General features: G+C 42.7%; 1 protein-coding gene across 1 annotated transcript in view; it reads right to left on the bottom strand.

Moving 5' to 3' along the window:
* The window catches only part of PGK1 (phosphoglycerate kinase 1), a 32,161-nt gene extending 12,820 nt beyond the window's left edge, over positions 1-19,341 (bottom strand). The window contains exons 1-2 of the mRNA XM_036304943.1: positions 19,182-19,341; positions 4,049-4,099 (exon numbers count right to left, since the gene is read on the bottom strand). Coding sequence (XP_036160836.1) covers positions 4,049-4,099; positions 19,182-19,246 — 116 coding nt within the window. The 5' untranslated portion in view covers positions 19,247-19,341. The remainder of the gene's footprint in view (positions 1-4,048; positions 4,100-19,181) is intronic.
* Positions 19,342-23,781: the final 4,440 nt, after the last annotated feature.

Genomic DNA, 23,781 nt, shown 5'->3' with positions numbered 1-23,781 from the left:
CAGTGGGGACCCCCACCCTGATCCAGGACACCCTTCAGGGCAAACCAGCTGGCACCCACCCGTGCACCAGGCCTCTACCCTATATAGTAAAAGGGTAATATGCCTCCCAGCACCGGGATCAGCGGAGCCGAGAGGCCTCCCGGCACCGGGATCAGCGTGACAGGGGGCAGGGCCCAAACCCCCTGATCGCCCTGCGGCTCTGTGTGTGACAGGGGGCGGGGCCACAACCCCCTGATCAGCCCTGCTCTGTGCCTGATAGGGGGGAGCTCCCCAACCCCCTGATGGCCCTGCGGCTCTGTGTGTGACAGGGTGCAGTGGCCCAACCCCCCCCCCCCCACGGGCCCTGCTCTGTGTGTGACGGGGTAGAGCCATAACCTCCCCATCGGCCCTGCCCTTAGTGTGAGAGTGGCAGCGCCCCAACCCCCTGATCAGCCCTGCTCTGTGGGTGATAGAGGGCGGCGCCCCAACCCCCTGATGGGCCCTACTCTGTGCATGACAGGGTACAGAGCCCCAACCCCCCTGATGGACCCTGCTCTGTGAGTGACAGGGGGCAGTGCCCCAACCCCCTGATTGGCCCTGCTCTGTGCGTGACAGGGGGTGGCGCTGCAACCTCCCCATCGACCCTGCCTTGAGTGTGACAGGGGATGGTGCCCCAACCCCCCAATCGGCCCTACCCTGAGCGTGACTGAGGGTGGCATCACAACCTCCCGATCGCCCTGCTCTGTGCATGACAGGGGGCGGCGCCCCAACTCCCCAATCGGCCCTGCTCTGAGCCCGACCAGGGGCTGCACCTAGGGATTGGGCCTGCCCTCTGCCACCCGGGAGCAGGCCTAAGCCAGCAGGTCGTTATCTCCTGAGGGGTCCCAGACTGCGAGAGGGCACAGGCCGGGCTGAGGGCCCCCCCTCCCCCCCCCGAGTGCACAAATTTTTGTGCACCGGGCCTCTAGTCTATATAATAAAAGCCTAAGTGACCATTACGACGGAACAACCAGTCACTATGATGCGCACTGACCATCAGGGGGTAGATGCTCAATGCAGGATCTGCTCCCTGGTGGTCAGTGCACACTCCCACAGGGGGAGCGCTGCTCAGCCAGAAGCTGGGCTCATAGCTGGTGAGCGCAGAGGCGATGGCGGGAGCCTCTCCCACCTCCGCAGCAGCGCTAAGGAGCAGCAAGCAGGTGGGTGGTAAGGAGCGAGGTGTCTCAGACTATGAGAGGGATGTCCGCCTGCTGGCTTAGGTCCATTCTCCCCAGGCAGCAGGCCTAAGCTGGCAGGCGGACATCCCCCTAGGGGTCCCAGAGAAGGCACAGGCTGGGCTGAGGTGGACCCCCCCACAAGTGAACAAATTTCATGCACCGGGCCTCTAGCAAAACAATTAACAAAATATATCTATCTCAGATGGTGATAAGAACTATGGAGAAAATAAAGCAAGGTAAGGGGACAAGTTTGAATGGGGAACAGTGGGAGGGGATTTTAGAAAGGTGGCCAGGGACAGTCTCTGATAAGGTGACATTTCAGCAGAGTATGGAATAACAAAAACCGAGTTATGTTTCTAAAATAACCTATGCTATTTGGCATATATAAAAAATCATTTATACCAAATAAAGAGTAAACCTTTATCAGGTATAAAGTTTGCCCAATGGAAACAAATTAACTTTCAGGGCTATCCTTTGTCAGCAAGTTCTATTATTTCTAAACCCCATGGATTTCCAAACATGAAAAGATCTACTCTGACGTGTTTTTCTACTTTTTATTCATAAAATACCTTCATAGGCAGGCATGTTTCCAATCTTTTCTGTGTGCTGCAGAAAATAATGTGACTCAAGAAGGGTCAGAGCTGCCTTGTACAAGACCTTCCACTATGGTACAGCAGAAATGTCTTGATAGACAGCCAGGTTCTATTCTGGGGCCAATATCTGAGATAATTCTGGGTCTAGACCTGAACTGTCTAATATGATAGCCATTGGACACATGTGCCTCTTAGATGCTAGAAATGTGACTAGCCCAGATTGAGATGTGCTATAGTGTAAAATACATGCCAAATCTCAAAGACTTAATACCAAAAAAGTTAAATGTGCCTTTGATTATTTTACAGGTTATATATTGCAATGATTATTTTAGACTTACTGGATTAAATAAAATATATTATTAAAACCAAGCTCACCCATTTCTTTTTACTTTTTTAATGTGACAACTAGAAAATTTTCAATTACATGTGGCTCATATTATATTTACATTAGACAACACTGGTCTAATAATTGAAAAGCACCTTTCAAGCTCAAAACTTTCATTTAAAATTTAAAATATTTGGGGAGGGGACTGAGAGGTGGAAGAGAAATTGAAAAAAAAAGAGAAAGAATTCATGGATATGGACCACAGTGTGGTAATTGCCAGGGTAGGAGGTGGGAGGAGGTAGAAGAAGGTAAAGGAGAGATAAATGGTGATAGAAAAATATTTGACTTGGGATGATGAACATACAATACAATGTACAGATATGTTGTAGAATTGTGACCCTGAAAACTACATAATTTTGTTAACCAGTGTAACCGCAATAAATTCAATAATAAGTAAGTAAATAAATAAAACTTAAAAACCTTGACCCTCACTGGTTTGGCTCAGTAGACAGAAGGACCCTGCAGACAGAAGGGTCCTGGGTTTGATTCCGGTCAAGGGAACAGGCCAGGGTTGCAGGCTCAATCCCCAGTAGGGGTGTGCAGGAGGTAGCCAATCAATGATTCTCTCTCATCATTGATGTTTCTAAGTCTCTCTCCCTCTCCTTTCCTCCCTGAAATCAATAAAAATATTTTTTTTAAAAAAAGCCTCGTGTCCTAACCAGTTTGGCTCAGTGGATAGAGCCTCGGCCTGCGGACTCAAGGGTCCTGGGTTCGATCCCGGTCAAGGGCATGTACCTTGGTTGCGGGCACATACTCAGTAGGGAGTGTGCAGGAGGCAGCTGACCGATGTTTTTCTCTCATCAATGTTTCTAACTCTCTATCTCTCTCCCTTCCTCTCTATAAAAAAAATCAAGAAAATATATTTTTTTAAAAACACAAAAAACCTTGTATCACAATCTAGTCAAAAGCAAGAGCAGTACTGTCACTTAAAATTTCTGCTTCTCAATCTACACAGATTGAAAATATTACTTCTAAAGTCTTTTCCCTTTAAGTCAAAATTCTCAAACACTGATTTTATCTGGACCACCTGGAGTAGGAGGTTATAATACTACATATAATCTCAATAATTATTGGTAATTAAAAAATCCTTCTCTTGCATAGTTCATTTTGCAAGGGAAGACAAGAAACCTTAAACTCTGACATTCATTAAAAATGCATAACCTCAAATTCTTCAAATTTTCAAAAATCGAGGGCAGAAAATAAATTACTTTAAGATGATTTTTTTCAATGTCTACATTCTCATTAAGAAAGCTGACCAGGGAGCTCTTGAAATCTTGCTCCCTGGCATATGTCATCAATTTGACACAAAAAGCTCTCATAAAAATTCTCCAGGGCGGGGGGATAAAATGGACACATATGTAATACCCTTTGTAATACTTTAAGCAATAAAAAAAATAAAAATAAAAAAAATAAAAAGTACAGTTTCAACTGAATACATATCGCTTTCCCACCATTGTAAAGTTAAAAAATCCTAAGTCAGCCGAAACCGGTTTGGCTCAGTGGATAGAGCATTGGCCTGTGGACTGAAAGGTTCCAGGTTCGATTCTGGTCAAGGGCATGTACCTGGGTTGCGGGCACATCCCCAGTGGAGGATGTGCAGGAGGCGGCTGATCGATGTTTCTCTCTCATCGATGTTTCTGACTCTCTATCTCTCTCCCTTCCTCTCTGTAAAAAATCAATAAAATATATTAAAAAATAAAAAAAAAATTCTCCAAAAAAAAAAACCAGAGCAGACCAAGGGTAGTTTGGTGAAAATCCTTGCTCAGATCACTTAAATTATCATAGTTGTATGATAAGAAAGGAAAACCATTTCATCCTTCATAGTTACACCAACACACATCATAACCTAGCACAATGCTTAGCAGGAACCTTACCTTTGATTGTTTGTTATCTGGTTGTTCTTCATAGGAACATTGAAGTCCACTCTAAAAAGGAAACAAAGTTTCAGGTTCAGAGTCATGATCAATGCATTATTCCCTCAAAGATTAGAAAAGTACTTTTAGTGAACCAGTTAAATAAATTGGAAGTTCAAAAATCACCTTAAAATTAAAAAGCAGTATAAGGAGTCAAGATAATGGTTAGCCATGCAGAGGAGGATGATGGTAGTGACTGAGATAGGACACCAGAGGGGTCTTCTGGGGTTCTGGTAATGTTCTATTTCTTGACTGGGATGATTGTATAAATATGCTCGTTTTGTGATTCCTCAAGCTTATGATTTGGGTCCTTTACAGTATGTATCTCATACTTTAAAATAGACATCTGTAAAAATAAAACTAACTGAAATAATAGGAACTAGCCCTGAAGACCTGAGTAGCTAAACCTGTTCTATCTAGCAGTCACAAATAGTGGCTGGCATTGTCCTGCACTAGAGATTGGAAGTCGTAGCAAACCTACCTAATAGACACAAACCCAAACAAACAGCGAAAATGGGGATACAAAAAAAAAAAAAAAAGCCAGAAATAAAAGAACAAGTGAATTTTCCAGAAGAGGAGCTAAATGAAAGGGAGAAAATAAATTTATCAGAGAGAGAGTTCAGAATGATGGCAAAGGATGCTCAACAACATGAGAAAAGATATAGTAACTATGAAAAATGATATAATAACACAGTGGAAGGACTACTGAGTAGATTAGGACAAGATAATGATTAGATCAGTGAATTAGAAGACAGGGTAGAAAAATTATTCAATCAGAGAACCCAAAAAGAAAAAAAATTTAAAAACAGGACAACTTAAGGGAAAGGGATACCATGAAACATAACAACATTCATATAATAGGTATACCAGAAGGGGAAGAAAGTGAGCAAGGGTAGAAAGTGTGCTTGAAGAAATAATGGCAGAAAACTTCCCTAACCTGGTGAAGGAAAAAGTCACAAGTTCAGGAGGCACAGAGAATCTCAAGCAAGAAGAACCCAAACAGGCCTATGCCCAGACACATCATAATTAAAATGCCAAAAATTAAAGACAAAGAGAAAATCTGATAGGTAGCAAGAGAAAAGCAATTTGTTACCTACAAAGGAGCTCCAATAAGGCTGACAACTGATTTCTCATCAGAAGCTCCACAGGCCAGAAGGGACTGGCATGAAGTATTCAAAGTAATGAAAAGCAAGAATTGGACACCAAGATTACTATGTCCAGCAAGACTACCATTCAAAATAAATGGTGAAATAAAGAGCTTCCCAGACCAGAAAAAGGTAAAGGAGCTTATCACCACCAAACCAGCACTGCAAGAAATGCTAAAGAGACTGTTGTAATGAGAAGAAATAGACAAAGAGAGAAACAGGCATACAGAATTAAAATAGCAATAAATAAGTAATCATCAATAACCTTAAATGTAAATGGATTAAATGCTCCAAACAAAATACATAGGGAAGCTGAATAGATACAAAAACATGACCCAATTATTTGCTGCTTACAAGAGACCCACCTCAGAACAAGACTCATACAGGATGATTGAAGAAATTGAAAAAAATTATTCCATGTAAATAGAAACAAACAAAAGCCTGCTAGAAGACTTTAAGGAAGAAATCGACAGTAAGACTGTCAGAGTAGGAGACTTTAACACACCACTGACTTCACTGGTTAGATCTTCCAGACAAAAAATTGACAAGGAAACAGAGACTCTAAAAGACACACTGGATCAGATGGATTTAATTGACATTTGTAGAACAATTCACCCCAAACCTGCAGAATATACATTCTCCTCAAGTGCACGAATCATTCTAAAAGATAGAAAACATGTTAGGACATGTTTTCTACAAGTTCAAGAATCTATATATATCAAACCCTAATATGCAAATAGCCTAAATGGCAGAACAACCAAACAAACGAACAACCAGTCGCTATGACATGCACTGACCACCAGGGGACGCGCACAGAACATGGCAGGTGTCAGCAGCAGGCGTCAGAGCATGGAACATGGCGGGCATTGGCCGCAGCCGGATGGTGGAGCAGGTGAGTGGGGGCGCCAGACCAAGGTGGGGCACCAGTCGCTATAATCGGGGCAAGCCTCTGGTGGTTACTGAAAATTCTTTGCTCCCGCATGCTGCAGTCCCACCCAGCACTCGCACCTGCTTCTGGCACCGGCCCCGCTTGCACCCACTGCTGGCGCCCAGTGCCAGTCCCGAATGCTCAGTGCTATCAGCTGGTGCACGTGGCAGCTGCCGACCTCGATCCCCTGAGGGCTTCTCCACCTACCCCTGCTCCTGAGGGGCGATCGGGGCAGCAGCCACCGCGCGCACCTGCTGATGGCACTGGCCCCACTTGCACCCGCTGCTGGCGCCGCGCCAATCACTCCGTACCATTAGTGGGTGCGAGCAGGAACAGTGCCATCAACGCGTGGGAGCAGCAGCGGCAGGAAGGGGGCTGCCAGCAGAGAGGAGACCAGGGGCCACAACGGGAGGGGTTGGGCAGGGGAGCAGATGATGGGCCAAGACCCGCCCATGTGCCCACCGCAGCCTCATGGTCCACAGTCCTTTCAAGGTGCACGAATTTGTACACTGGGCCCCTAGTATTTAACACACTAAGCACCATGTCAGTCACCAGTGACTGACACTATACTTTTCCGTTTGGACCTCATCAGTCTCCAGCCTCCAGCATGTTGGTGAAATCGGATATCGCGGGCTAAACAGAAAGACAGAACAGGCTTGGCGCTTAACCTGTTAAATAATTCCAAGTATCTTCTCAGACCACACTGGAATGAAATAAGAAATCAACCCTCAAAAACATTCAAACACATGGAGGCTAAATATCATGTTATTAAGCAACTAGAGGCCTGGTGCAAGGGTGGAGTCTGGCCGGCTTGCCCCAATTGGAGGCAGGACCAGCTGGTAGGAGGGGCTGCGTGCAGTTGGCTGGCCGGCCCCACCCCCTGGTTGAACTCCCGGTAGAGGGGACAATTTGCATATTAGTCTTTTATTATATAGCCAATGAGATCAAGAAAGAAATAAAAAACTTCCTAGAAACAAATGAAAATGAACGCACAACTAACCAAAATCTGGGACACAGCAAAAGCAATCCCGAGAGGAAAGTTCATAGCACTACAGGCCTACTTCAAAAAACAAGAAACATTAATAGGAAACTATTTAACCCTACAACTTAAAGAATTAGAAAGAGAACAATAAGAAAAACCTAAAGTAGAAGAAAGGAAAAAATAAAGATTTAGAGCAGAAATAAATGACATAGAGGTTAAAAAAATAATACCAAAAAATCAATGAAGCCCTAACCGGTTTGGCTCAGTGGATAGAGCGTCAGCCTGTGGACTAAAGGGTCCCAGGTTCGATTCCGGTTAAGGGCATGTACCTTGGTTGCGGGCACATCCCCAGTTGGGGGTATGCAGGAGGCAGCTGATTGATGTTTCTCTCTCATCGATGTTTCTAATGGTCTATCCCTCTCCCTTTCTCTCTGTGAAAAATCAATAAAATATAAAATAAAAAAAATCAATAAAACCAAGAGCTGGTTCTTTGAAAAGATAAACAAGATTGATGAACCGCTAGCCAGACTCATCCAGAAACAAAGAGAGGACCCAAATAAATAAAATCAGAAATGAAAGTAGCAAAATAACAACTGACACCACAGAAATATAAAGGAGTGTAAGAAAATACTATGAACAACTTTATGCCAACAAGCTGGACAATGTAGGTGAAATGGACTAATTCCTAGAAAAATGCAATCTCCCAAAACTAAATCAGGAAGAACCAGAAAACCTGAATAGGCCACTAACAACTGGTGAAATAGAAGCAGTAATCAAAAAACTCCCAGCAAACAAAAGCCCTGGCCCAGATGGCTTCACAGAGGAGTTTTATCAAACCTTCAAATAATAACTAACACCTATTTCCCCAAACTATTCCAAAAAATCCAAGAGGAAGGAACACTTCCAAGCTCTTTTTATTAGACCAACTAGAGGCCCAATGCATGAAATTCATGCAAGAGTAGGCCTTCGCAGCTCTTGCAGAACTGCCCCCCACCCACTGGTCGTTCTGAAAGGTCATTCTGGAAGGTTGTTCCGCCATCCGGTCTAATTTGCATATTAGTTCTTTATTATATAGAATGTTATCCTAATTCTAAAACCAGATAAAGGCACTACAAAAGAAGAGAACTACAGGCCAATATTCCTGATGAACATAAATGCTAAAATCTTCAACAAAACGTTAGAAAATCAGATCCAGCAATACATTAAAAAAATCATACACCATGACCAACTGGGATTTATTCCAGGGATGCAAGGCTGATACAATATTTGCAAATCAACAAAGTGATACATCACATAAAAAAACTGAAAGACAAAAATCACATGATCATATCAGTAGACGCAGAAAAAGCATTCAACAAAATCCAACACCCATTTTTGATAGAAACTCTCAGCAGCCCTAGCCAGTTTGGCTCAGTGTACAGAGCATTGGCCTGTGGACCAAAGGGTCCCAGGTTCGATTCTGGTCAAGGCACATAAACTGGTTGCAGACTCCTCCCCAGCCCAGGCACTGGTCGAGGCTCACGCAGGAGGCAACCAATCGATGTGTTTCTCTCACATCAATGTTTCTCTCTGTCTTTCCCTCTCCCATTCTCCCTAAAAATCAATGGAAAAATATCCTCAGATGTGGATTAACACACACACACACTATAGACAACACAATTTTCATATTATCCATATATATATATATATATATATATATATATATATCTCATAATGAATTTTCAGAAAGAGAAACTAAACAAACAATACCATTTACCATTGCAACAAAAAAAATTAAGATAATTAGGAATAAACTTAACCAAGGAAGTAAAAGACTTGTACTCAGAAAACTAAAGGACATTGAAAAAGAGAAAGAGAAGATATAAAAAAGTGGAAGAATATACTGTGTTCATGGGTTGGTAGAATCATCATCATTGAAAATGTCTATACTACCCAAAGCAATCTATAGTTTCAATGCAATCCCTATTAAAATATCAACAGCCTATTTCACAAATCTAGAAAAAATACTCCAAAAATTTATATGGAACCAAAAAGACCCTGAATAGCTGCAGCAATCTTGAGAAAGAACAAAGTTAGAGGGATCACAATACCAGATTTCAAGTTATACTACAAAGCCACTGATATCAAAATAGCCTGGTACTGTCATTAAGAACAGGAATATAGATCAATGGAACAGAACAAAGAACCCAGAAATTGAATTAAGCCATTATGCTCAATTAATATTTGACAAAAGAGGCAAGAACATACAGTGGAGTCAAGACAGTCATTTCAATAAGTGGTGCTGGGGAAATTGGACAGACACATGAAAAAAATGAAACTAGATCACCAACTTACAGCATACACAAAAATAAATTCAAAATGGAAAAAAGGCTTACATGTAAGTCGGGAAACCATAAAAATCTTAAAAGAAACCATAGGCAGCAAAATCTCAGACATCTCCCAAGCAAAGGAAACTAAGGAGAAAATAAACAAATGGGACTGCATCAAAATAAAAAGCTTCTGCACAGCAAAAGAAACCATGAACAATATAACAAGAGAGCCCACTGCATGGAAGAACAGATCTGTCAATGATACATCTGATAAAGGGTTAATATCCAAAATATATAAGGAACTCATACTTAACAAAAGGAAGACAAACAATCCAATTAAAAAATGAGCCCAGCCTGCCCTAACTGGTTTGGCTCAATGGATACAGCGTCGGCCTGCGGACTCAAGGGTCCCAGGTTTGATTCCGGTCAAGGGCATGTACCTTGGTTGCAGGCACATACCCAGTAGGGAGGGTGCAGGAGGCAGCTAATCGATGTTTCTCTCTCATAGATGTTTCTAACTCTCTATCCCTCTCCCTTCCTCTCTATAAGAAATCAATAAAATATATATTTTTTTAAAAAATGAGCCCAGCCCTACCTGATTTAAGACTGCAGACTGAAGGGTCCGAGGTTCGAATCCAGTCATGCCCAGGTTGCAGGCTCAATCCCAAGTGGGGGGCGTGCAGGAGGCAGCCAATCAATGATTCTCTCTCATCATTGATGTTTCTGTCTCTCCCTCTTTCTTCCTCTCTCCCTCTGAAATTAATAAAAATATATATAAAAAATACTTTAGCCTTTCTGCCTCCCTTCAGCGCACATCTACCTGGCCGCCCACCCAGAGGAGCCATGGGACTATGTCTAACATGGAGAAACATCTGTTCAACCTGAAGTTCGAGGCCAAAGAACTGAGCAGAAGTACCAAAAAATGCAACAAGGAGGAAAAGGCCAAAAAGGCCAAAATTAAACAGGCCATTCAGAAGGGCAACGTGGAAGTTGCAAAGATACACGCCGAACATGCCATTCACCAGAAGAATCAGGCAGTGAATTTCTTGAGAATGAGTGCGGGTCGATGTGGTGGCTGCCAGAGTCCAGACAGTGGTGACGATGGGCAAGGTGACCAAGTCAATGGCCAGGGTGGTTAACTTGATGGATACAACATTAAAAACCATGAATCTAGAGAAGACCTCTGCCTTGATGGACAAATTCGAGCACCAATTTAAGACGCTGGACCTCCAGACACAGCAAATGGTTTGGCTCAGTGGATAGAGCGTCGACCTGTGGACCAAAGGGTCCCAGGTTCAATTCCGGTAAAGGGCACATGCCTGGGGTTGCGGGCTCAATCCCCAGTGGGGGGAGTGCAGGAGGCAGCCAATCAATGATTCTCTCTCATCATTGATGTTTTTCTCTCTCTCCCTCTCCCTCTCCCTTCCTCTCCAAAATCAAAGCTCTAGTTCCTGTGTATTCAGTTTTCTGCCTGAATTATCAAAATTGAAGTTTTTTTTAAATTTAGTGTAACTGATAATATATAAAATTGACATGTGGTACATAAAAGAGAATAATTACTTTGATTACAGGGTTATCAACACCTCATTCAACTTATTTAAGGGACAATGCCATTTCTGTGTATCCGTTGTTTTTTGTCATTAAAATGAGGCTACCGTTGACTATTAATCTGTTTTCATAACTTACATTAAAATTACCTTAAGACATTCTTGCATAAAAGAAATACTTTACTGCCCTAACTGGTTTGGTTCAGTGGATAGAGCGTCATCCTGCGGACTCAAGGGTCCCAGGTTCGATTCCGGTCAAGGGCATGTACCTTGGTTTTGGGCACATCCCCAGTAGGGAGTGTGCAGGAGGCAGCTGATCGATGTTTCTCTCTCATCTATGTTTCTAGCTTTCTATCCTTCTCCCTTCCTCTCTGTAAAAAATCAATAAAATATATTTTTTTAAAAAGAAATACTTTACTGCTAAAAAGAATACTAAACATCATCTGACCTTCAGCAAGTCATAATCCTTGCCTTGCCTTGATGCCGATAGCTGCCGACTGATCAGAATGTTGGTTGCTGAAGGCTGGATGGTTGTGGCAATTTCTTAAAATAAAGCACAAAGTAAAGCAGCAAGTGCTGGTATAGAAGCTGCAGCAAATTATCCAGAAGATCTAACTAAGATCATTAATTAAGGGGCTACACTAAACAACAGATTTGCAATGTAGATGAAATAACCTTCCTTATATTGAAAGAAGATGCCATCTAGGACTTTCATAGCCAGAGAGGAGAAGTCAATGCCTGGCTTCAAAGCATTAAAGAACAGGTTGACTCTGTTGTTAGGGGCTAATGCAGCTGTGACTTTAAGTTAAAGGCAGTATTCACTTACCACTTATAAAATTCTAGGGCTCTTAAGAATTATGCTACATCTATTTTGCTTGCATTGTCAATGAGCAGTAATATTTTGAAAGAAATCTTTTTTTTTTTTTGAGAAGCAAGCTCTCAACAGTGGGCCCAAAATATTTAGTAAACCATGCTGTAAACAGATGTGCTGTCATCCAGACTTTGTTGTTCCATTTATACAGCACAGGCAAAGTAGATGTAGCATAATTATTAAGAGCCCTAGAATTTTCTAAGTGGTAAGTGAATACTGCCTTCAACTTATACCAGCACTTGCTGCTTTACTTTGTGCTTGTATGTTAGGGATACAGCTGCTTTCCTTAAACCTCATGAACCAACCTCTGCTAGTCTCAAACTTTTCTGCTGCAGCTTCTTCACCTCACTAAGCCTTCAAAAAACTGAGGAGAGTTAGGGCCTTGCTATAGACTAGGCTTTGGCTTAAGTAAATGTTGTGTTGTGACTGATTTAATCTATCCAGAACACTACAACTTTCTCCATATCATTTATGTGTTCACTGGAATGGCAGTTATAATTTTCTTCAAGAACTATTCCTGCCCTAGCTGGTTTGCTCAGTGGATAGAGCATCAGCTTGAAAACTGAAGGGTCCAAGGTTCGATTCAGGTCAAGGGCACATGCCCGGGTTGTGGGCTCGATCCCCACTGGGGTGCGTGCAGGAGGCAGCCAATCAATGATTCTCTCTCATCATTGGTGTTTCTATCTCTCTCTCCCTCTCCCTTCCTCTCTTAAATTGATAAAAATATATTTTAAAAATAAAATAAAAAATAAAAGTGTTTTTTTAAAAAGAACTATTCCTTTGTGCCGTAGCTTGTTTGGCTCAATGGATAGAGCATCAGCCTATGGACTGAAGGGTCCTGGGTTCAATTCCAGTCAAGGGCACATGCCTGGGTTGCGGGCTCAATTCCCAGTAGGGGGGGCGTGCAGGAGGCAGCCAATCAACATTTCTCTCTAAGGACCCCGAAATTCATACACGGGTAGGGTCCCTAGGCCTGGCAGGCGATCAGGGCCAATCGGGGCTTTCCGGCTTTCTGGCTGTTGGTCAGGGCCTCCCTTCCCTGGCTGCTGGCTTCCTTCATTCTGCGCCACCCCCTGGTGGTCAGCACACATTATAGCAAGCGATCAGTCTCCCAGTTGAACACCCATGGGAACAATCTGCATATTAGGCTTTACATATATATATATATATATATATATATATATATATATATATATATGTTAAAGAAATATTCCTTTGCATTTACAACTTGGCTAACTGTTAGCACAAGAAACCTCGCTTTTGGCCTATCTCAGCTTTCAACATGCCTTCCTCACTAAGCTTAATCATTTCTAGCTTTTCATTTAAAGTGCGATGTGCTGCTCTCCCTTTCACTTGAATACTTAGAGGTCACTGTATGGTTATTAACTGGCCTAATTTTAATTTTGTTGTGTCTCAAGGAATAGGGAGGCCCAAGGAGAGGGAGAGAGCAATCAGAACACACACAATACTTAGTAAGTTTGCTGCCTTAATATGGGGAACTCATGGCACCCCAAAACAATTATAGTAGTAACATCAAAGACCATTAATCACAGATCACCATAACAAATATAATAAACATTTTTGCAATATTACAAGAATTACCAAAATGTGACAGAGACACAAAGTGAGCATATATTGTTCGAACACAGCACCTGTAGACTTGCTCAATGCAGAATTGCACAAACCTTCAATTTGTAACAGAAACACAGTATCTGTTCAGTGCAATAAGGCAAAATGCAATATAAAGAGGCATGTCTGTACTCCAATCTACCTCACTGAAGAGCAGCCTTTCCAAAGTTGGGTGAAGATAATAATTCTATTATTCAAACATTTTAATTAAAGAAAGTCCGAAAAAATAAAGTCAGTACATATGCCTTTGAAGAAATAAATGCACTCTCCTTAGTTTCAGGCTACCTGATTCTGATTCAAAAGCATCTTCTTTAAATATGCTGAACAAGGTTATAAAGTACATTCCAAAAAGGATAGAGTATTCCATTACCACGGGTCATTTTCTCCCTCTGCAGCCTCCCAGAAGGTCTGTGGTCAAAAGGGCTAAGGGCAAGAGGCAGAGCACAAGCCACCCCTTACAGTGCTACTCCCTACTCTCAAGCCCTTACAAGGAGGAAATTCTTTGCGCAGAAACACTCAAGAATCTGATCTGTCACATCTATCCAAGCTTACATAGCTTACTGATGAGAATTGGACTTGCACTCTCTTCTCATTACCTGTGGATTACCTCCACTATTATCTCCTCGACTCTCAACAATAGCTCTCCTTTATTTTTCTTTTCTTTTTTTTTCAACTTCTAGCATCATTTATTTTTCCTAGAATTTGGATACAATTAACTGCTGCATTTGTTGAATTCACATCCCAGTAAAACTGGGAAACTAAAATTTGACATACCAACAAATTTACTCAATACTGATGTAACTACAAAATTTTTCCTTTATTTTTCTTTATTGATTTTTAGAGAGAGAGGAAGGGAGAAGGATAGAGAAATAGAAACATCTATGAGAGAGAAAAATTGATCAGCTACCTGCTGCATGCCCCCTACTGGGAATCGAGCCCACAATCTGGGAATGTGCCCCAACTGAGAATCGAACCTGGTGACCTCTTGGTTCCTAGGTCAACACTCAACCTCTAAGCCACACTGGCCGGCCAGGCAACAGCTCTCCTTTTAGCTCCTTCTCTCAGTGGACTCCACCAAAGAAACTGCTCTTGCCTACACATTCCACTTCTTCCATTCCATGTAAAATCTGCACTCCTTTCATGTCCACTTCCCTGAAACACTCAGGCATGAAATCAGATTTCACTACAGAACTATCAGAATGGCTGAAATAAAAAATAATGACAACACCAAATGCTGATCAGGATGCAGAAACTGATCATATACACTGTTGGTGGGAATGTAAAATGGTGTGGTTGCTTTGGAAAACAGTATGGGAATTCCTCAAAGGTTAAGCATATGACCTAGCAATTCCATTACTAGGTGTTTACCCAGAAAGAGCAACATATGTCCATACCAAGACTTGTGTACGAATGAATGTTCAATGTTCACAACAGCTTTATTTGAAATAGCCCAAAACTGGAAATAACCCAGATATCCCTTAATGGGCTAAACAAATGGTAGAACAACCATACCATAGAATACTCTTCAGTAATACAAGAACTGAAGTACTGATACATGCAAGAACTTGGAGAAATCTCGAGGGCATTATGGTAAATAAAAAAAAGCCAGCCCATCAGCAGATGAGTGGATTAAAAACCTGTGGTACATCTACACAATGGAATACTACGCTGCTGTAAAAAGGAAGGACCTCCTACCATTTGCAACAGCATGGATGGACCTAGAGTTCATTATGCTAAGCGAAATAAGTCAGTCAGAGAAATATAAATATCACATGATCTCACTCATTTGTGGAATATAGTGAACAACATAAACTGATGAACAAAACAGATCTAGAGACAGAGAAGCATCGATCAGACCATCAAACTTCAGAGGGAAGGTAGGGGAGCGTGGGGGTAAGGGGGAAAGATCAACCAAAGGACTTGTATGCATGCATATTAAGCATAACCAATGGACACAGACACGGAGGGTGGGGGGGTAAGGGCATGAGCGGGGTGTGGGGGGGAAGGGGGGATAATGACACATATATAATACCTTAATCAATAAAGAAAATTAAAAAAAATGCCAATGCCAGCCCTAGCTGGTTTTGCTCAGTAGATAGAGCATTGGCCTGCAGACTGAAGGGTCCCGTGTTCGATTCCGGTCAAGGGAACATGCCCGGGTTGCGGGCTCAATACCCAGTGGGGGGCATGCAGGAGGCAGCTGATCAATGATTCTCTCATCACTGATGTTATCTTTCTCTCCCTTCCTCTCTGAAATCAATAAAAATATATTTTTTTAAAAGCCAATGCCAAAAGGTAAGATACTATGTGATTCCGCTTATGTAACATTTTTGAACTGACAAAATTTTAGAAAGAGAGGACAGATTAGTAGTTACCAGAGGTTAGAAATGAGGGAGAGGGGCCATGACTCTAAGGGAGTATAGCATGAGGGAGATCTTAGTAGTAAACAAACAAAACTAGCTTTGTATCTTGACTGTGGCAGGAGTTACACAAATCTACACATGTGATAAAATAGCATAGAACTATATATTTTATTCTAAAGTCAACTTTCTACTTTTGATATTGTACTATAATAATGTAAGGGTTATCCAAAAGGGGAAATTGGGTGAACACAGGACTTCTCTACTATCTTTCCAACCTCCTGAGAACCTATAATTATTTCAAAATAAAATGTTAAACATATTGAGTTAATAGAAATATCAAGTCTCTATCAATCGCCTGAAATCTCAGGAGTCCTAAGCCCAGTTCCATTAAAAGCTCTCAAAGGAACCATGTCCACCCTTGATTCACTGCCCCTAACTTAAAAATTAGGATATCATGGCTGTCTTAGAGGTTTTTTTATCTGCTCTGTTTTTCCTCTCCGTTTCTTTTTCCACTACATCAAGACTTGCTCAACAAGGTACAACAGGATAAAGAGAATCAGTGAGGTTTAAGAAAAAGGGGGGGGGGGGCAGGCAAGCAAAAGGGAAGTGTTTCACAGTCAGCAATGGAGTATGACTGGCATCCTATGAGAGGAAGAAAATGACATTGCAAAAATATACAGGAAGCTTATACAAAGGTAAAGTCAATTGGTGTCCTAAAAAACAGGGGGGGAACCTGGTAATTATTCAGGTTTCTGGCTATCTAAAGTTCCCTCGACAAAAAAATTTCCCTTAGTAATCAAAGCAGGGGACAGAAGTCTCAACAAACATCAAAGTTCTCTTTTTTGGGACAAAGAGAGGAGGTTAAGTGAAGCAGCCATTACTCAGGAGGCCCATTTCCAAAACACTGCCAGCAAAGACCACATAAGGACATTGAAACAAAAAGAAATTTGACAAAGCATGGCTGCCTAGGCTCTCCCAAAAAGTAGGGCTACAGTGTGACTCTCTGTTCAAAAGAGATGTATTAATCAGGAAACAAAGTAACTTACTTCCTCTCCTCAGGCCACATAGAATTTATCCAGATTACAGGGGGGAATTATAGATTGCAACTGTCAGCAACAAAAAGTCTTTTTAACCTGTCTTCACTATGCCCCAGTATTCAGAGGATCTGCTCAGTAGCCAAAGAGACCCAATTCTAGTTCTGGCTCTGCCACCAACTTGCTAGTTCAGTGACCTTGGACAGGTCATTTTCCATCAGCTAAACAAGACTAGCCAATCGTTTCAGGACTCCGGGTCAATCTGAATGAAACTTTGAGCCCTTAGGCAGAAAGATATTTCATATTAGATCCAGAGTGAGAAAAGATAAGTACCTTCTCTAGTCCCACTCCTAGCCATCCCAGTTAATTCCTCAAGCCAATTTCCCAGGGGAGAGAGGAGATAAAGCCCAAAATGGAAATTGCAGGAAAAGGACCTATATGATGCCCCATTTCTTGTCTTTCAGCTGGTACGTGCATCTGAAAAAGGTCAGGCTTGAGCATAGAAGAGATCGGAGGAAATAATTAAACCTCAGATCTAGTTGCCAAAATCCACCTGTCCTGTTTTTCAGAGGATCCATCCCCTTTCCTTAACATCATCTAAGGGGTAGAAAGGGCCCTTGTCTAATACCAAGGTGACTGCAAGTAATTCCTACTTTGTCCAGATTGAAATGGCCTAGATTATTTGGGAAAATGTGGATACCAGGTGTTTTTCATGGCCATAAGCTATTAAGTCCTTCTTAATAGCAAGGCACAGAGGCCACTTGCAAACAGTAAGCCATAGTGAAATTAGACGGAAGGGAGAGACTACATGAATTTTGGGGTATCCATAGAGTTCTCTAATTCATAGTACCTTCATATGTTTAAGCTTAGGGTAAAGGAAGAGTCCCCTACTATCCTATGTGTCTGCTAATATCCAGAAGATGCCCTCACTTGAACCAACTCAAATTGGGAAAGGGGCTGAATCACACCATTCACATGCCTGCCCATCAGTCATTTTCCAAAAAGGACAAGCCTGCAAAATGCTATCAAAGCAAGTCCTTATGACCCGCCCCCCCAAAGCACCACCCTTGCATCCTCTCAAGATATGTAACAGTTGCCTGGCGGGTGTGGCTCAGTGGTTGAGCGTTAACCTATGAAACATTAGGTCATGGTTGGATTCCCAGTCAGGGCACATGCCCTTGTTGCAGGCTCCATCCCCAGTAGGGGGCGTGCAGGAGGCAGCTGATCAATGATTCTCAACAATGATGTTTCTATCTCTCTCTCCCTCTCCCATCCTCTCTGAAATCAATAAAAATTATATTTTAAAAAAAGATATGTAACAGTCAAATATATCAGTTATATACCTAACTGTCCTCATGCACTTTGCCTCTGGCACACACAAATGTACCACACCTTACAAAAAGAATGTACAGGCTCCATACACCATTCTAGTAATTGGGCCAAATAAGTGAGAAGCCATATTGGTAAGTGACCAGGGACCCACATGTGCAGAGTCAGAGACCCTCGAGTATATGGGGAGCCCTCCCCATTTCTAATATCCTGCTTCTCTAGCCACCTGTGAGGATGAGGTTGGAGAACAGCAAGAATGAGTAGTCACACCCTGCTCTACCATTACCCAGCATGTGTCACAATTCTGATGCAAACCCCAACGCCCCGGGTCCAAAGACCAGGTTGGGTGGCAGAGGCCTGTTACATAAGCTCTGCAGGACTGCCTTGGTGAGCCCCACCCGACTTCACCCTCTTACCCCCGATGCTTTAGGGGATTTTACTCCTGAACATCTATATCAACACCCTCTGGGAAAGATTTCTTTTTTTTCCGCAAGGACCTTGGAAATGTGGGCCCTTTCTCTTTGCCTGGGATGGCCTAGGGCGGGGAAGGGAAACTAACCAAATGACCTTTCAAGGTCCCTGCCTTGGGGCCTAGAGATTTGCAGGCTACGCCTTAGGTCCCACCTCGCCAACTGGGAACTGGAGGAGATGGAACTGCATGGCAGGAATGGGAAAGAGGGCAAAATGGTTCTCGGCAATCTGAGCTGTTCCTCAGTGGATCTACCCCAAAAGGGCACCTACAGTTCATTTCCTGGGCTGGGAGAAACGAGGTTAGGAACCGTCACACCCGGAAAAGCCTCAGCCACAACGGTCGGCAGCATCGCCTAGTATGGCTAGAGCCCATAGGGCCGAGCCCAGGACTAAAAGCGACTTTGGGCAGGCCGGAAAGCAAGTCGGCACTGGCCAGAGAGGCTGTGGCAGGGCCCCGAGGAAGCGCGGGCAGATGTGCAGAATTACCTCATGACGACCCGCTTGCCCTTCACGTCCAGCTTGTCCAGAGTCAGCTTGTTAGAAAGGGACATCTTGGCAATACAGCAGCTCAGAGAGCCCGCAGACCAGTCAGCGACAGAGACAGCAGCAAATGTCCGACTCAGACCGCGTGCAGATCTCTGAGTTGCGCGCGGGCCCCGCCCCCGCCCCGCCCCGCTCCCAGCCCCGCCCCTGCCCGGCCGCCGCCCGGCCCCGCGTCGCTAACAGCAGCCACTATTGGACGCAGCCAAAGGCACCGGCGCGCTTCAGTTGCTCAGAATCGCTGTCAGTCTGTGAGGGCGCTGATGGGACGTGCGGCTCACACTTGTCACGTACTACACGCAGCGACCGGCTGGGAACTTTCCTATGGGCGGGAGTGGGAGGCGGCGCCCGCCGGTGGAGGAGAAGGAGGCGGGTGGCCTCGCAAAGTCACGTGAACAGAAAGGCCCAAGGTCGCCGCTAGGCTCTCCGCCGCCTCACCCAGAGCAGCTGCAACGCCACCCAAACCTCTGACATTCTGGGGAAAAGCACAGCCCCCAGCCCCCGCCCCTTTGAGTTCCCGGCAGCTCTACTAAGTTCATGCAAATGAAATTCCACATAAGGCTGCTGCTGACTGGTTTTAATAATCCAGACTTCTTAGAAGTCCAGGTCCCTCCTCCTCCCTACCTTTTTTATAGGAAAAAGTGCAGCCCGGCTGGTGTGCCTCAGTGGTTGCCATGATTTGCTTCCCGGTCAGAACACATGCCCGGGTTGCGGGCTCGATCCCAAGTATAGGCGTGCAGGAGGCAGCCGATCAATGATTCTCTCTCATCATTGGTATTTCTCTCTCCCTCTCCCTTCCTCTCTGAAATCAATAAAAATATGTGTGTTTTTTTAAAAGAAAAAGTGCAATGTAATTGTTCTGGTTACAACACAATGCTAATTGCAAACACATAGCATACTACTATTTCGTGTATTGATGCTCACAAAACTCCGAAGTAGGTACTGTTATCCTTATTGTACAAATCAAGTAACTGATGCACAAAGAAGTTTACTGGCTTGCTTAGGGTTTCAGATCTTGTAAGTGGTGGATTCAAACTTAGACAGTCAGCATGTAGAGTCCATACACCTTCCTATACTATAATACAGTCACCATTGCTAGGAACTAGGTAGGTGAGTGTCCAACATGCTTACACAGTTAGCTGGAATGAAGTCAGAAATACAAAAATTTCCCACATATGATGCTCAAAGTCCAGGTAAGGTATAGGCAATATTAATTCATAGTGCATTGGTATTGAGACAAGTGTGTCTGTCTGATAATGAGACACAAGTTTAAAGTTATATGACAAACATTTGTTTCTTTCAATCCTGTCATTGGGAAACCTCCACAGAGTTACTTCCAAATGAGTTTACATTTGAGGTCTCCCCATGATCAGTTCTGCATACATATGGCACTTATTTCATTTCACCTAGGATATTGTAGTAGTGGGAAACAATTCCTTTTGGATAAGATAGACTAGCAACAAAGGCATCAGCAGGGAAAGCAAAACAAGCATACAATCTGACAATCTGAATTTAACAATACTTCCCAATTATTGAATACTTACTGTATGCCAGACTCTGCTAAGGGCTGAATATACATGACTGGTTCCTCACAATGAGAACATTGAAGCCCATAAAAATCCGGAATATTATCCCCTATAGATTTGAAATCACATCACAGATGTAAAGATCCTGATGGATGGGACAGAGTTTGAAACAACACAAAAAGTTCAATGTTGCTGAGAAATAGAGTGGGAGGAAGAAAGGTCTAAAACTATACTGAGAAAGCAACATAAGCAGGGACCAGATCCTTTGAACATAATAAGCATGATGAAGAGGTGATTTTTTATCCTAAGAGCAATGAGATGCCATTTGTTGTAGTCCCTGTTGCCTACCCGACATCCATTCCCCAGTCACCACCTTTCTTGCTAACAGAAACTTGATTTGATTATCGGGCCAGTGACAAATACTCAGAGAAGATAGTATTTCACAGCCACAAGGGAAGAGTCATAATTTACCTAAATTAAGCATAGTTATCTTATTTCTCTTTGTCATGAATTGCTCTGGGAATGGGTATTGACTCATTTTGGCCAATGATATATAAAGAGAAGTCCACTGACCCTTTCTGGGAAGGAATTTACTCTCTCATAAACGATAAAGCAGCTAGAAAACCAAGGTCTTTTTATTTTTTAATTTTTGCCCCTACTCCAGACATTCTTCCCTGGGATACTGTCCTATGAGAACATTATGTTTGCGATTTATGGTGGTTTTAAAGTATGTCCACAAATTGTTTGATACTCGTGCTTTCAAAAGGTGGAGGCTAATTCCCTCCCCTTGAGTGTGGGCTGTACTTACTGACTCACTTTTGATGAATAAAATGTGGTAAAAATAACTATGTATGACTTCCAAAACTAGAACATAAAAGACATTGTGGATTCTTCCTTGCTCTTTCTCCTGGATCATCCACTCTGTGGAAGTCAGCTGCTATGTCATGAGGGACACTCAACCAGCCTAATGCAGAGGCCCAGGTGGTGAAGAACGGAGGCCTTCTGTCAACAGCCAGCAAAGGAAGAATTGAGGCCTCCTGCCAGTAGGCATGTAAATGAGCCATCTTGGAAATGGATCCTCCAGGCCCACTCAAGCCTTCAGATGCTTGCAGCCCTGGTTAACATCTTGATTGCAATCTCATGAGAGAACTTGAACCAGAACTACCCAGCTTTGCTATTCTCAAATTCCTGACCCACAGAAATTGTGAAATAATAAATGTTTGTTGTTTTAAGGGGCTAAACTTTGAGGGTTTTTGTTCTTCAGCAATAGATAACTAATACAGAGTTCCAGCAATTATTTTGCTACCATAAGAGTAAAGGTAAATAATCACCAACATGTTGAGGATGGCAAAGCAGATCTATAGAACAAGCCTACTGAATTAACCAACTATGGCACTACCCTAATACTCAATTTCTTGTCATTAAGATTAACAATCCCTGTAATTTAAACATTGCATTGAGTACAGTAGTGCCCCCTTTTTCACAGGAGATATGTCCCAAGACCCCCAGGAATAGAATATTTGTTATTACCATAGATCTTACAACCTCAGCATACAATCTCTTTTTATCTTATTAAGTCCAGAATTTTTACCTTTGCACTTAAAGGAAGTACTTTACAGCTTCTCTTAGGCTTATGCAAATTGTCAGCATCTCTACTCTTGCACTTTGGGGCCATTATTAAATAAAATAAAGGTTACTTGAACACAAGCACTGTGATACATACTATGACAATCAATCCAATAACTGAGACAGCTAACTCGTCAGTGGGGAGTAACTAATCGGTGGGGAGCAGTGTGTATGTGCTGGGCAAAGGGATGAGTGTCTTCATGTCTTGGGTGGGACGGATGAGGACAGCATGAGATTTCATCATGATACTCAGAATGGTGCACAATTTAAAACTTATGAATTGTTTGTTTCTTTTGAATTTTCCATTTAATATTTTGGGGCCTTGGTTGGCTGTGGGTAACTGAAACTGCAGAAAGTGAAACCACAGGTAAGGAAAGGGGGGGACTGCTGTATACTGTCGCTTGCAGCTGAAAACATCTTCCTACACTATTGAAGGGATTTAAGCAAGAGTAGTATGATCGAGTTTACATTTTTTAAATTATTGGGAGAACCAATGGGGTACTCTTGAACTATGTAATTGAAACTAATCATCCCATTGAGAAATAGTAGAAAAGCTAGACAAAATTTTAAAAACATCTGTTTGAGTTTTTGGAGAACTATCAAAGACTATGAAATATTATGAAGCCAAGATTCAAGAGGAAAAAGAAACTTATATTTGGGACTATCTAACCCCCTCTCCCCCAAGGACAGCTGCCTATTCCAGAAGATGCAGCAGAGAGATTGTGCATAGCTTTGATTAGACTCGTGGAGATAAGAGGGGGAAAATTGGACTTCAGGGCCCATGAGGAAGAAAAGGCTATGCTAAACCCCACAGGCTTTGACTTGCAACCCTTAAGGACAACACCTTAGGAATAGGGGTGAATAGGAAATAGTCCAGCCCTCACAAGAAATGAAACCCAGCTTCTTATCATCTCAACCCGTAATTGACCTGGGATTTCTAATACCTCTAGCCTGATAGTCCACTGGCAAGAAACAAATGTGAAGCCTTTCTGGAGGAAGACAACATTAATAAGAGCCTCAAATTATTTTTCATACACAATGTCTAGTGTTCAATCAAAAATAACAAAGCATATTATCTATTGCTGTTTAGCCCAAAACTCAGAACCTTAAAACAAAACAAATATATACTAGTATGTACAGTATATCAGTTTCTGTGGGTCATGAATTCAAGAACATGAAGCCTGTGTGGTTGTGGCTCAGGGTCACTCAGGACATTGCATTTATCTGAAGGCTTGACTGGGACTGGAGGATCCCCTTTCAAGACGATGCACTCACACAGTTGTTGTCAGGAGGCCTCAATTTCTCACCACCTGAGCCTCTCCATAAGGCTGTTTGAATATCCAGATGACATGGCAGCTAGCTTCCCCCAGAATAAATGATTCAAGAGAGAGGAC

Source organism: Myotis myotis, unplaced genomic scaffold, assembly GCF_014108235.1.
Source record: "Myotis myotis isolate mMyoMyo1 unplaced genomic scaffold, mMyoMyo1.p scaffold_m19_p_4, whole genome shotgun sequence".
NCBI classification, from domain to species: Eukaryota; Metazoa; Chordata; class Mammalia; order Chiroptera; family Vespertilionidae; genus Myotis; species Myotis myotis.
Note: the sequence above shows the minus strand (reverse complement) of the source record. Positions and strands in the feature narration are given on the sequence as shown.